At 39.8% G+C, this 13,428-nt stretch overlaps 1 protein-coding gene across 4 annotated transcripts in view; it reads right to left on the bottom strand.

Moving 5' to 3' along the window:
• Nucleotides 1–13,428, bottom strand: part of LOC111156870 (microtubule associated serine/threonine kinase family member 4) — a 555,459-nt gene that overhangs the window by 117,270 nt on the left and 424,761 nt on the right. For all 4 annotated transcript variants that reach the window (XM_022517982.1, XM_022517984.1, XM_022517985.1 and 1 more), the window contains one exon: nucleotides 5,905–5,993. In XM_022517982.1, coding sequence (XP_022373690.1) covers nucleotides 5,905–5,993 — 89 coding nt within the window. The remainder of the gene's footprint in view (nucleotides 1–5,904; nucleotides 5,994–13,428) is intronic.

The following is a 13,428-nucleotide window of genomic DNA, read 5'->3' as shown; positions in this document are numbered from 1 at the left end:
CCCACGGTATCTCATAGTTTCTCCCTTAATGCATGCAGTGGGTCGTTAAGCCCACGCCTCCTGGCCCCCAAGAGGCGGGGAAGAAGGAAGATGATGAAACGTGAACCACAATGTCCACAGGGACTAGTCACACAAGCGGGACGTGCAATGGTCTGTTGTGCTGCCTAACCCCCATGCACCCATCCCAGTGCTGTTCTAAGTTTCTCCGTGGAATAGAAGCTCTCCAGTTCTCTGATTATTTCTGTCTCTACAGGCCCCCTTTAGTTCAGTTACAGCTTTGAAAAAGGGCCTGGTGAACAGTGCGGCAACAAATAAGCCGGTGACTCACCCTTCAGACATGAGGCACTTCATTATTATAAAATAATTTATGAACCTTTTTCCAACAACATATTAACCTAACCTTAGGGATATTTCCTGTCTGTAACAATTCCTAGCATTGTCCAATAGGAATGTGAGACTCCTTACCATCTTTCCTTCCAAAAACATTCTTATAAATGAATCTCAACAGTTACCTGCAAATTCCTGGTAAGAACAACTTCTGAAGACACAAAAGGTTAGGTATTTTGGAAGGGGGCAACGTGTGCTCTTAGGACTTAAAAGGCCTGGAGTCACTACCCAATCAGATAAGCCTTTTCAAAGAAAAAATGTGCTCTGGCTGATGGCAGGCAAAGTTAGAGACCTGAAGCATGAGAAGGACTGGCTGTGCCAGCGGAGGCTTGCAGGGAGAGGACCGTGGCCTTCAGAGGGTGAAAGCAGCCTCTGGCCAATGGTCAGGATGAGACAGGGATCTCATTCCTCTACCCGCAGGGATGTGAATCTGTTCACAACCTCCACGAGCTTGGAAACAGATTCTTTCCTCATCTCCAGATAAGAGCCCAGCCCAACAGACACTCTGATTTTGGACTTACGATACTCTAAGCAGAAACACTGGGTGAGGGGTCCTTGGGAACTAGGAACTTGGGATTTCCCACCTTTCTTTGATTTTGGCCTTCTGATAGCTTGAGAATCCCCTGAGCTCAAGCAAGTCAAGTGTACCCAGATATCTGCCCCACAGAAGCATAAAATTAATACACAGATACTGTTTTAAGCCAGTACATTTTTGGTAATTTATTACACTACAAGAGAAAACTAAGGTGGGTATTGTTTTCTTTATTGGCTTATTTTTAGAGCCTTATTTTAGTATAAAACCACTGTATGCTAATTTCCCTACCTTCCTAGTCCCCAAAGATTAACAGTGCTAAGTCTCTCCTTTCTCCTTCCAAAATTGCCTATGAATATGCATGATATACAAGTGTGCCTATATGCATCTATGCTGTCTAAAACACGCACACACGTAGAAAATTACACAGTGTATTTTTTCACTTAACCACCCATCTTGAGCATCAATCTAATATCAGAACATGAAAGTCTACCTCTCTCTTTGTAACAACCATGCAGTGCTGGGCTGTATGTCTGAATCACTTTCTACAAAACCAGTCCCCTACTGAAGGACACGTTAAATGATGAAATGGTAAAACTTCACTTTCCATCTGCGATTTTACAAGTCACTAACCTTGTTATTTTCTGTTATTTTGCGAGAATCTCACTAGATTACTTCCTAGAGACGAACTGGCTGAGCCAAAGGGTAAATGCAGTTGCAGTTTTCACCAACAGGACAAACTGCTACAACCAGTCACATCATTGATACTGAGGTCACGTGGCAGGGCCTCTTTCTCGACAATCTTGCTGTCTTTGGAGTCTGTCAGTTTTATAAAGTTTTTGACAATATGTCAGGTGAATGATACTCTACTATGGCTCATGTTTCTCTCATGATCGCAATGAATCATTTCATACTTTTGGGGGGACATTTTGATCTGTTTTCTATGATGTGCCATTGACATCTTGGGTGCATTCGCCATTTTCCTATCAATTTATACAAGCTCGTTGTGCCTCTGTTAAGACAATCAGATACTTATCTATTACGGGCATAAAAAGATTTCTCAGACTTCGTTTCCTTTTGATTTTATTTACTACAGAGAAATCTTCATGTTAGGGGAGATACACTAGTCTTTTCCTTTTCTGGATTAAATTTCATGCTTAAAATCTTCCCAGAACCAGGAGCCTGTGATTTTCTGCCTTTGTTTTGTTTTTTTTTTAATGGGACTCCTATTCACTGCTCTTTTAGGAATCCCTCGCTCTCAACAAACACTATTTTGTTTGTAGAGATAAGCTCCAGAACACTATGCCGGGCTCTCTTTCCTTAGAGCCCTACTGACACATCTGCACAAGTGAATTCACGTTCTCATCTCTAACAATTCATTTGACCAGGGATTAATTCATGTGTCAGCGATGAGTGGCCTGATTCACATAAGCCTGACCTAAAATAAATAAATAAATAAAAAGTCTAACTTTATCTTTGGGTCAGTAAGCACTGAAAGATGGTGGTATTTCTTTCTCTTGTGTTTTGTAAAGACATTTGGGAATTCTCTCTGGCATTCTTTGTCTCAAACACATGACACAGAAGACAGCAATGGGAAGGAAGAGGTGATGAGGCAAGGTGAGTGGGCAGGCATTTACCATCATCAAGACAGGAGGACTGGTCTTTATTTAATTTACATTTTCCTCCTCTTATTATACATAAATAGGAAACTACCAGATTGTGATAAATACCATGTCTCACAAATTAAGTCTGACAGAGTTCTACAGGTTCTGAGCAAATAAAAACCTGTTGGCTCTTCGACCTGAGGGAAAATGCTATCAGAACCTGATAGGCTTCTCTCTGCCCACTCCTCTGATTATGTCTGAAGAGAAAAGAATTCAAGCTAAGTCTACATAGAGAAAAAGAAAAATAATTAAAAGGATCATTAAAGTCTTCACCACATTTTCTCTACTCTCAATATTAGCACTGAAGAAAATCACAGCAATAAAAGACTCATCAGCGGGCACATAAACTAGGGTACAATTACTACAGAACACTACAGAGAGGAGTAGGATTGAAGTTTTTAATCACCACTGAATTACACATAAGAAATAAAATTCATGATACACTTAGCACTTGTATATATTGCCACAACTCTTCAGGAAGAATGTAAAGAAACAATTCCAGGGGCATCTGGGTAGCTCAGGCGCTTGAGCGTCCAACTCTTGACTTCAGCTCAGGTCATGATCTCGGGGTCATGAGAACGAGCCCTGCGTCAGGCCCCACGCTGGGTGTGCAGTCTGAATGAGATTCTCTCTCTCCTTCTCCCTCTGCCCTCCCCCACTGCCCTACATGTGCATTTGTTCTCTCTCTAAAAAAATAAGACTGCAACTCTTTTTTTTTTTTTAAGATTTTATTTATTTATCTATTTGACAGAGAGAGAGAGAGAGAGAGCACACAAGCAGGCAGAGAGGCAGGCAGAGAGAGAAGCAGGCTCCCCACTGAGCAAGGAGCCCGATGCGGACTCCATCCCAGGACCCTGAGATCATGACCTGAGCCGAAGGCAGCGGCTCAACTGACTGAGCCACCTAGGCGCCCCAAGACTGCAACTCTTAAAAAAAAAAAAAAAGATAGAATTCCAGCCCCAAGTAGGTATTTGGCCTTGTTTGCCCCTCTGTCACCTTTCACTGTTCTAATGATAATGTAAATAGACATCTCCATGGTATAAACGCTAATGACAGAATTAGCTGGGTGGTCATCAAGGAGTTGTGGAAATCCACTATTACCAACTGCTTCCCCCTCCCCCAGCGATATCTCCCTCACACCTTCTCAGAGGTAATTACTACCATGAACTCAGTCTTTAAAAGGATTATGTTTTCCTTTAGGCTCTTAAAAGAAATGTATATACATGTTTAAGAATATATGTGGGTATCCCTAAACAAAATACTGTTTATAGCTTCATGCTAACCTTACATGAATGGTTTCAACTAACTTTTTTTGCAAGTTGGCTTTTGCTGTCCAACACTCTCAGAGTTGCGTCCATGCAGACAGGTGCGGTGTTAATACTTCCTTTGTGCACAGTGTTCTGTGATGACTATGCCACAACTCATTTACCCATTTTTCAACCGAAAGCTACTTAGGGGGCTTCAGATGTTTCGCTATTACAGTGTGGCTACGAGGAGTCTCGACCATGCCCTCTTGTGTATATGTGCAAGAGTTTCTCTCAAGTTCTACCTGAGAATGTTATCTCTGAACTTCAGTGGTCTTGCTTTAGTATCATAATTTTATCAACTCTTGTTTTACCTTTTTTGCTTTGCCATCTTTTATCACTAAAGAGAAAATAAAGTTTTGTTCCAAAGGGGCAACTATCTCTCTCTCTCGTTTCTTCTCCCCAAACCTGTTACTGTTAACTCCCAATCTCAATTTGAAAGCAACCCCTGAGCAAAAGGATTGCCTTCAGGAAAGAGTCAGAGTCCTATTTTTAAATAGGAAATGAGTATAATCTGAAAGCCCACTGGGGTTAGAGCTTCTACGAGAGTACAATGACTTAGGACTTACTCATCCATCCTTTCCACCCATCATCCTTCACAATCCTCAAGACAGCTTCTCAAAACACAGATCCTCCTCAAATCCTTGAAAGGCAATCAAAATCCAAATCCCTTGTACTCTCTTTCACCTCTTTTTCCACCTTCATATTTTCTTACAATCCAACAAGCATGCCCCACTCTAGAATTACACTGGTAATTCCCCTTCTCTCACCCCATTTCTACCAGCCTGAGTCTTGCTTGGCTTTCAGCATCCTGACTAAGTGGCTCCTTCAAACTCTCCCATACTTTCCTGGTTGGAATTAACCCTTCTCTACCTTGCAACATCACAGATAATTAAAAATAACAAACAAAAAACCACAAAACCCCCCAAAAAACCCAAACAATCAAACAACCAAACATTCATAGTAATCTTCACTACACAGTTTTTCTAATATGGCTATACCTTGCTTATAATTGGTACTTGAGGCCAAGGACTCATATCTTAATCTTCACTATCCCTATAATGATTATAGATGTAATAAATAAGTTATATCTGCCATTTCCAGGCAAAACCTGAGATAAACTCTTGCACACATACTAGAGAAGATATATCCTAGACTGTTACTAGCAGCATTATTTGTAACAGGGAATGTAAGTAACGGGTAAGTTTAACTTTAGGGAGAATAAATGCTGAATGGTTCTGAAGGAGGTTAAGACATGTGGCCTCAAAATATGGCATCCTGACCAACAGTGTTTTAAGCTGAAGAAATAGGAGAAATGGCATGTGCAGGAAGGTTCTGTGCATGTGCACCTAAAGCAAAGGAGCGTCTTGATTCCTGAAAACAATGGACAGAGGATTGTGAATGTACAGCTCTTGCTCAATTTGCCCCGGTTTACTAGAGTTAGCTCATTTCTGCCCTGTCCTTGCACAACTTTTCACTCTTCCTCAAACCTAGCATCAATTCACTCAGGTCAACCATGTCTCTGGGTTTCCATTCCCTCATGAAGGCTTCTGTGTCACAGAAATCTTCATTAAATAAATGTGTTTGCTCTTCTCTTGTTAATCTGTCTTGGGTTAGGAGGTTCCCAGTGGAGAACTTAAAAAGGCAGGGAAAAAGGTATTTTTCCTTTCCTAGAGTTCTGAACACTGATCCTCTTCCTGTGAACTAACACATCTGTATTCCCCAGAGATAATCCCAACATGGAAACCTGTCTTGCATGATCCACAGATTTAGAAATGGAGAAATCAATAACTGAAAAAGGATCCCATATAAAAAAAAATTCTCAATTTCAGTGTCCAAACACTCTGAAAGAGAGGATGAGGTTTGGGCTAACTTATCAGAAAGAACAAAGTACTGATAAAACAAAAGGAAAACCAAAATAAGCGGGAAAGACACACCTGAATTTAAAAATGCTTGGATTATTTTAAGAACCAGCAAGAAGAAGGAAGACACAACTCAAGAAAGGGTAAGTCGTTACCTGCATGAGCAGAGAGAGGTGAGTGTGGTCGAGGCAGTGCTGGTGACTGTCCATTGCCTATCAAGCTTTTCCGGTTGCTTGTTCGGCAACTGTGAAAAGGAAAAACAAAATCGAAGTTTTAAAAAGCACATATAACGTCACTAATGTCCAGGTATATTCAATATACACAGATACTAGAGGTTCAGCAACCTATCTGCTCAGGCTGTGGCTTAAAGCTTTGCAAGTTAATACGCACTCACTAATATTTGAGGGGTGGCTGCTCCCTGAATATTAGAAAATATAATGTATTCATATTGCATAACACCATCAATATGTTTAACCACCAGTGAGTTGTAATTAAATGCCTTCTTTCTGCTCCCGACTGCAAAGAGGTGACACGCCATACACCAAGTGATAAATTAATGATTCAAATCAGCAAACCACAGGTAGCATCTCTGTTGACATGAAATTTCTAATACAAAATTACATGCAGTGAAGCGCAGTGACATTCATCTTACAATGATGCACTAATTAAAAATCTAATTATTTAGACAAATTTCCTATTTGTGCCTTTTGTCAATAGAGCAGCCGATGCCCAAGATGTATTTCACTACTGATTCATTTTTCATCTTGAATACTCCATTCAAATTCCTCATTAAGGTAAATATTTTGGAATCATAAAAATGGACCCTAGTTGGTATTACAATAATAGTGAAAGCCTTTTGCCAAAGGCACACTACCTACTCTTTTTATCCTGGGTACGCACTCAATAGAAACAACCTGCTACATTCAGGCAAAGGGCAACTACATTTTCCTGTTTCTGCCTGGACCAAGTTATAAAATACGTATTTGGATTCGCAGACAACTCTCACAAGCAGCAAAGAATAAGATAAACACGAAACTGGCTGATGATGACGCGAAAATTATCTCCCCTTCATGTACTTTTCCTTCAGCACAGACTGGCACTGCATTCTCTATTAGGAGTAAAGCAGTGAGAAAAAGGGGAATAAAAGCCAGCAGGTTACCTCACCGAATTCACCTATAATAAGGTTCAGGGCACTGTCATTCTATCCTCCTACACTTGGGCTGCCCTCAACTACCACTGAAGGTTTATCATAATCTCTTCTTGAATTCAGAATATACCTGTTTTAACAGGCACTTCAAAGAGAAGTTTTCACCTGACTTCCAAATTAGATACCATGGACATATTTGAGACTTTGCACAGAATATTTGAAAGGAACATTTCTCAATATTCAAATAATACATTTAAAGACCAAACTCAATTTCTTTCAGCAATATTGACTTGGGAACCAATCCTCTCCCTTAAAAGTTTGCTGCTTATTATCATTTGTCAACATTCCCTTATTTATAATTGGTTAAGGTCAGGCTGCATCATTTTATTTTCCTTACCGAAACAATCAACATCCCTTGGCATTTCTGTGAGCATAATTAAGATCACGTTTAGTCAGCCTTAAAGAATTGCTGATTAAGAATAGACCCTTGATACTTAATTATAAAGGTGGACTGTGATACTATCAACTCATCTATCAAGAACTATATATGACCTATTAAATTCAAAATTCATAATCATTAAATCAGATAGTATGATTGTTTTAAAAAGATACTTTATAATTTATTTAGTGTTAATTCAAATTGATGTCTTCTTTCATTCCAATACAGGAATAGTAAACATATCAACTTGTTAATGTTAATAAAAGAAGTTACAAATGACAGATTTATACCCTGGAAATCTCAGCTAAGTTATTTGTTAATTTAACCAAATTAACTGAAATATGAGTGAACTGCTAGAAAGATGGCTATATTATTTTTTACATTTAGTATTTGATCTAAATCACTTATGAAGATTTTCTCTTGACATTCAATTACTAATGTTCATATACATAAATAAAGTTTTCAGTAAGAAATGTAAATCAATAGAAATAGTAACCTAATGAGGGATACAGGTGAAACATAAGAACTTAAAATCTAAAAAATGGCATTTCTTGAAGAAAACCTTAAAAAAATTGAATCTTCCCAACAAACATATAGAATGACTAGTACACTACTATGGGCAAAATAAATAGACAATGATTTAAATTTAAAACAAAGAAAAACAAAAGAAATTTTCAAATTATGTCAGTTACTTAAAGCCTACCAAGAAAAGGCAGGAAAGTTCTGATTTTAAAAATGTGACTAAAAAAAAAAAAAAAAATCACAAAGAAATCTCTAAATAAAACCTGGAAATAGAATATACTTGTTTGCTTACTCTAAAAAGTATTAAAATACAAAGTATAAAAATATGTTAAGTTTAAATTACATTCATCCTTTTTTGCCTACTCTCTAAAAAGACAGTCATCTTTACAAACTAATGATTATGAATGCAATTTAGAGCATAAGAAAAAGGATTCTTCATCTATGAATATGGGAACAAGGAAAAAGTTAAAAACAAGGCACAGGGAACAGGTTTTATACAAAACCTTAAACAATCAGAGGCATATCTTATTGACAAATGCTATGAGCAATCAAAGTTGAAACGGTCTTCTCTAACCTCTCTATGATATTGAGCATGAAGGTAGAGACAGTATTAAAATTAAATAGACTTGAATCTCTCAACAATCAAACAGGAAGCTTTTAAACATGAAATACAAAACCAGACTTTATAAAAATACAGATTCCTAGGTATAAAATCTCCATACTCATGAAGTAGTGTCTTGGCCTCACAAATAAATTTATTTATTGCTAAAATCCTTAGGGTAAAGAGGAATTTTATACTGTATTTAACCCCAAAATACCTAATTCTTGATATATATATATAATGTAATATTATATCTAATATAGGTATATATATGTAAATACATATATTTACATATATATACATATGTGTATATATGTATATATGTAATATATATGTATATATATGTATATATGCATGTCTATGTATATGTATGTGTATGTGTGTATATATATAGATATATATAGATATATAGATATATATATCTATATATATCTATATATATATATAGATATCTCAAATGTAATATTAGTGCTTTTAAAATCCTGGGGTCCCAGCGCCTGGGTGGCTTAGTTGGTTAGGCAACTGCCTTTGGCTTGGGTCATGATCCCGGAGGCCCGGGATTGAGTCCCACATCGGGCTCCTTGCTCGGCAGGGAGTCTGCTTCTCCCTCTGACCTCTCCCCTCTCATGCTCTCTCTTTCTTTCTCATTCTCCCTCTCTCAAATAGATAAATAAATAAAATCTTTAAAAAATAAAATAAAATAAAATCGTGGGGTCCTCTGTGATAATCTGTAGACAACTTTCCACGGGTGGGGGACACTGGCATTCATCCAATCTCAATACAGCTTGCTTCCAATACCTCTGACATCACCTCATTTTATTGCTCTAGGTACCTGGTTCCCAATGAATTAATTGAAATCTGGTTTTAGGGGCACCTGAGTGGCTCAGTCAATTGTGCCCGACTCTTGAGCTCAACTCAGGTCTTGATCTCAGGACTGTGTGTTCAAGCCCCACACTGAGCTCCACGCTGGGGGTGGAGCCTAGTTAAAAAAAAATGAATTAAAACAAAATCTGATTTTAACCCATAGTAAAACAATTTTTAGCTGGCAGGACCCATGAGCATTCACTATCTATACCGCCACTGCACCTGGCACAGCCCACAGTGATGACACGGGTACAAAATGCTGAGTGGACCTCTGGGGTCACCATTTATTCCTCCAGGTTGTCCTGCAGGTGTAAGGAGAGGCACATGGTATCTAAGCACAAAATGAGCTCCCCACATGGTGGTGACTATGCCACACTCATTTAATCCATAAAGTGAAGAAAGAGGAGGTCGATACGCTGCCCCATGGACAAAATCCAGGTTCATTCCTTATCCCCAGCATGACTGAGTCCATTCAGCCTTCCTTGCTTTTTCTCAAGCAGGGTCATCCCAGGAAAAAACAGGGGATGTCCTGCTAGGTAAGACAGAACTACACTTCTACCGCAGCAGAAAACTCAACTTGTTTAAAACTGATCCTTGTCTAAGCTTGTAGAACTGTCTCCAGTTTTTGGCCTTTGGAACAAAGGTCATAGAATTGCAGAAGTCAAACTGAAGAACGGTCATACACTCAAGTTTCAGCTCTGCATCCCATAGTGCATTCTCTCCGCTCCACTCTTCAGAAGGAATGGAAGCCCTTTCCCCTGACTCTGCTTGGATGTGGGAGTCAAACACAGGAATACCCAAAGAGGCACATTCACCTCTTTGGTTCTCCGCCTGAAGCAACACAGGGAGGCATGCCGCCTCTGCAGCACATGCACACTTTGTGCCATCAGTTTGGAAGGTGACGCAATGACACAGATTCTTTACTTGCAAAATCGGAACTGAGCCCAAGCAGCAGCCAGAGACAACCTGAGACCAAGGCAAACAGTAGACCAGGACAGAGAATGATGATGCTGAGAAAGTACTTCTCTTTACTTCATTCTTTGGTTCCTCCACCCATGCACAAACTATACACACGCAACACACATACAGTACAACAAATACTGCTGACCGTGGACCTGGGATCTGAGAAGAATGGGAAGTGGAAAGACAATGGAAGTACTTCGGGGTGGGTAGGGCTGGGAGGCAAGGCAGGGAGAGACAGAATGACCTGGAGGAACATGACAGCTAGATGGGCACAGGGTATGGACATACTGTAGGATGACACCAGGCTAGCACAAAAATAACTGTTTTGTCTGCCTGGTTTTTGGCTCTGGCAGGTGAAGTGAGGATTGCACAGGGCACGCCTCCTGCTCCGAGTTCACTGTTCCCATCACAAAGCATTCTACAAGGAGCTGGTCCATTTCCTAAAGAACACCAACAGAGCCTCCCACTTGCCAGGAAGCTAAAGAGACAGATCCTGTATCTTTTTTTTTTTTTTTCAAAGTTTTTTTTATTTATTTGAGAGAGAGAGAGCACGCAGAGGGAGAGCAAGAGAGAGAGGAGACTCTCCCCTGAGCAGGGAGCCCAATGCAGGGCTCGATCCCAGGACCCTGTGATCATGACCTGAGTTGAAGGCAGATGTCCAACCGAATGAGCCACCCAGGCGCCCTGAGACAGGACCTGCATTTTACCATCTAAGTCAGGCCTGACTCAAAAGTGAGGTTAGAGTGGTATGCGGGCTGCCTTGCAAAGGAGAAGAGAGGAATGTGATGCACATATCTTGGGTCCAAAGCAATAATATTCTTTATCTGTGCAGGTTGTCCCTATGCTGAGGGTTCCAATGAAGGGCTTGGCGGGACCAGCAAACCTTTCACATCTGAATCTGTCAACATCTCTCCTGGCCAAAGAACCTACTAATTATCCCCAACCAGGTGTATAAAAGTGGAAGGCCCACCAGACTATAGCCTTTTGCAACTGTTCTGAGTAGCTGAGCTCCAGCTTCATTTTAAATTACACTCATTTTGAGACATGAACACTCATCACGTCTGACCATAGCACGACACACGGCAGAGGGGAAACCCCAACAGGCAGTAATTTCTAACATTCCGAGCTGATTTGAGAGGCCAAAGCTCAGGATGACGTATGAACAGCCATGACTGAGGGGCGGTGATCGCGCAGTGGACTGCAGGGGGAGGGCCCCAGGAACTCGGATGCTAGGCTGTAATTTATTAGTTCATCTTGATGAAAAATCGGATAAATATGCACAGTAGACCAATTAGAGACCAAAGCTTTACTGGATGTGAACATCTGTTCTTCTGAATACCTTAATAGAATCAGAACATTTGAATATTCCTTCAGTGAAAAGGAAAGCTCCAGGGGAGGAAAGTGGGCATGACTGGGAGACAAATGGCCCAGCTCACGGGGTTCAGCTGACTACATGTTATAAACTGGGCCGGCTTCAGTTTCCCTCGCTGTACAATGAACAGGCTACACCAAGGGAGAAAAAGAGTGATACATTCATTTTTCTTTTGTCTAAGATGTTTTAAAAATAGAGAAAATACAGAAAAATAATAATCCCCACAGCTTGGCATGAAGAACCGTATCATTTTGTCCTATTTGTTCCTAATCACATAGTAGAGAGAGGGGGAAGTGTACCCTTGGACATGCAAACCAATCAATATTTTTCCACTCCCCAACCAGAGAACTACTAAAAATTGTGGCTTATATCTTTTTTGGAACTTGACCACACACACGTGCATCAGATGAACAACACCTCTGTACGTGTTCACAGTTTCACTAGTGGTTTCCCATACCAGGAAGAAATGACAAAGATGGGGGACTGCACAAAAGGGATGAATGGCTTGCCTTTCAATGGCTTGTTAGGCTTTATACAGTGGACCACCGCCCCCCGCCCCTCCCAGGGACTACCTGATTCTCTAAGAATGGACAGCTTCCATGGTCTTTCTATTGACTAGACTATTTAAAAACTCTGTAGGGGGAGAAGTTAAATTGTAGAAAACTGGTAGTAAGGCAGGGATTCTTGTTTACAAAATGCAAATGAGTTTTGTATGGTACAGACATAACTCATAATCTCCATGGAGAGATGATCCTGAACACTTAATAGCACTGTCCTACAAGGTATTAACCAGTTCTGCACCTACTGGCAAATTCATGTCATCACTCCTATTATATATGTGTGTGTGTGTGTTTCACAATCCTTTAATCTTTTTTAATAGGTTACTGCTACCCTCATTAATTAGTAACAAATAAAATCTTTAACATACAGCCCTTTTATATTTCTAGGACAGTCGTGTTTTTTGACTTTTGTATAAATTACACTTTAGCTCATACTATAAATTATAGGTATTCTGCAACTTACTTTTTTCACTCAACATATGTTTTTGAGATTTAACCATGGCAACATAAATATATGGGTCTAATGCATTCCTTTTTTTAGATTATTCACTTGAAGCAAATTTTAGAATTCTTAAAACACACTGAAATTATATATATCATGGACATTTCTTTTTCCTTTTCTGCAACACGAAAAGATCACTTCTATGTGTTCACAAATAGGAAAGCAAAAGCCTTGGGAAGTATCTTTGAGGCTGTATTTTGAAAGAAAAATTATATTAAGCACCATAAAGCAAATCTTCCTTAAAATCTGTGGACACCTTCCCCCAAATCCTGCTTATTCCTTCAGAGGCTGCTCTGTCCCCATCTTCACTTCTGCCTTCATACTATTGTCTTCTCCCAGAAGATTTACGTCCTTCTGATGTAAATCAGTCCTCCTAGTCTCTCAGTAATTCATTCAACAAATTACTTTTTGAGTCCCTAGTACATGCTAGATATACTCCAACTAGTAAAAATCCCTGCTACCCTCCAGGGACTTCCTTTCTGGAGAAAGAAGCAGACCGTAAACACAGTAAATGAGTACAATTTATACTATACTATGGGAGATGGTGAGGACATTTATGGTGAGAGAGATAGCGATGGAGGAAAAGAACATAGGAAGTAGTACAGGGAGTGGAGAGTGCTGATATGGGCCATCTCAGTTGTACAGAGGTGGTCAGGAAAGGCCTCTTGGAGAGGTGAGGAGTGAATGAGACCAGAAGGAGGAGGCAACC

Source organism: Enhydra lutris, unplaced genomic scaffold (assembly GCF_002288905.1).
Source record: "Enhydra lutris kenyoni isolate GAN:26980312 unplaced genomic scaffold, ASM228890v2 scaffoldscaffold50, whole genome shotgun sequence".
Taxonomy (NCBI): Eukaryota; Metazoa; Chordata; class Mammalia; order Carnivora; family Mustelidae; genus Enhydra; species Enhydra lutris.
The sequence above is the reverse complement of the archived record's forward strand: the minus strand, read 5'-3'. Positions and strand labels throughout refer to the sequence as shown.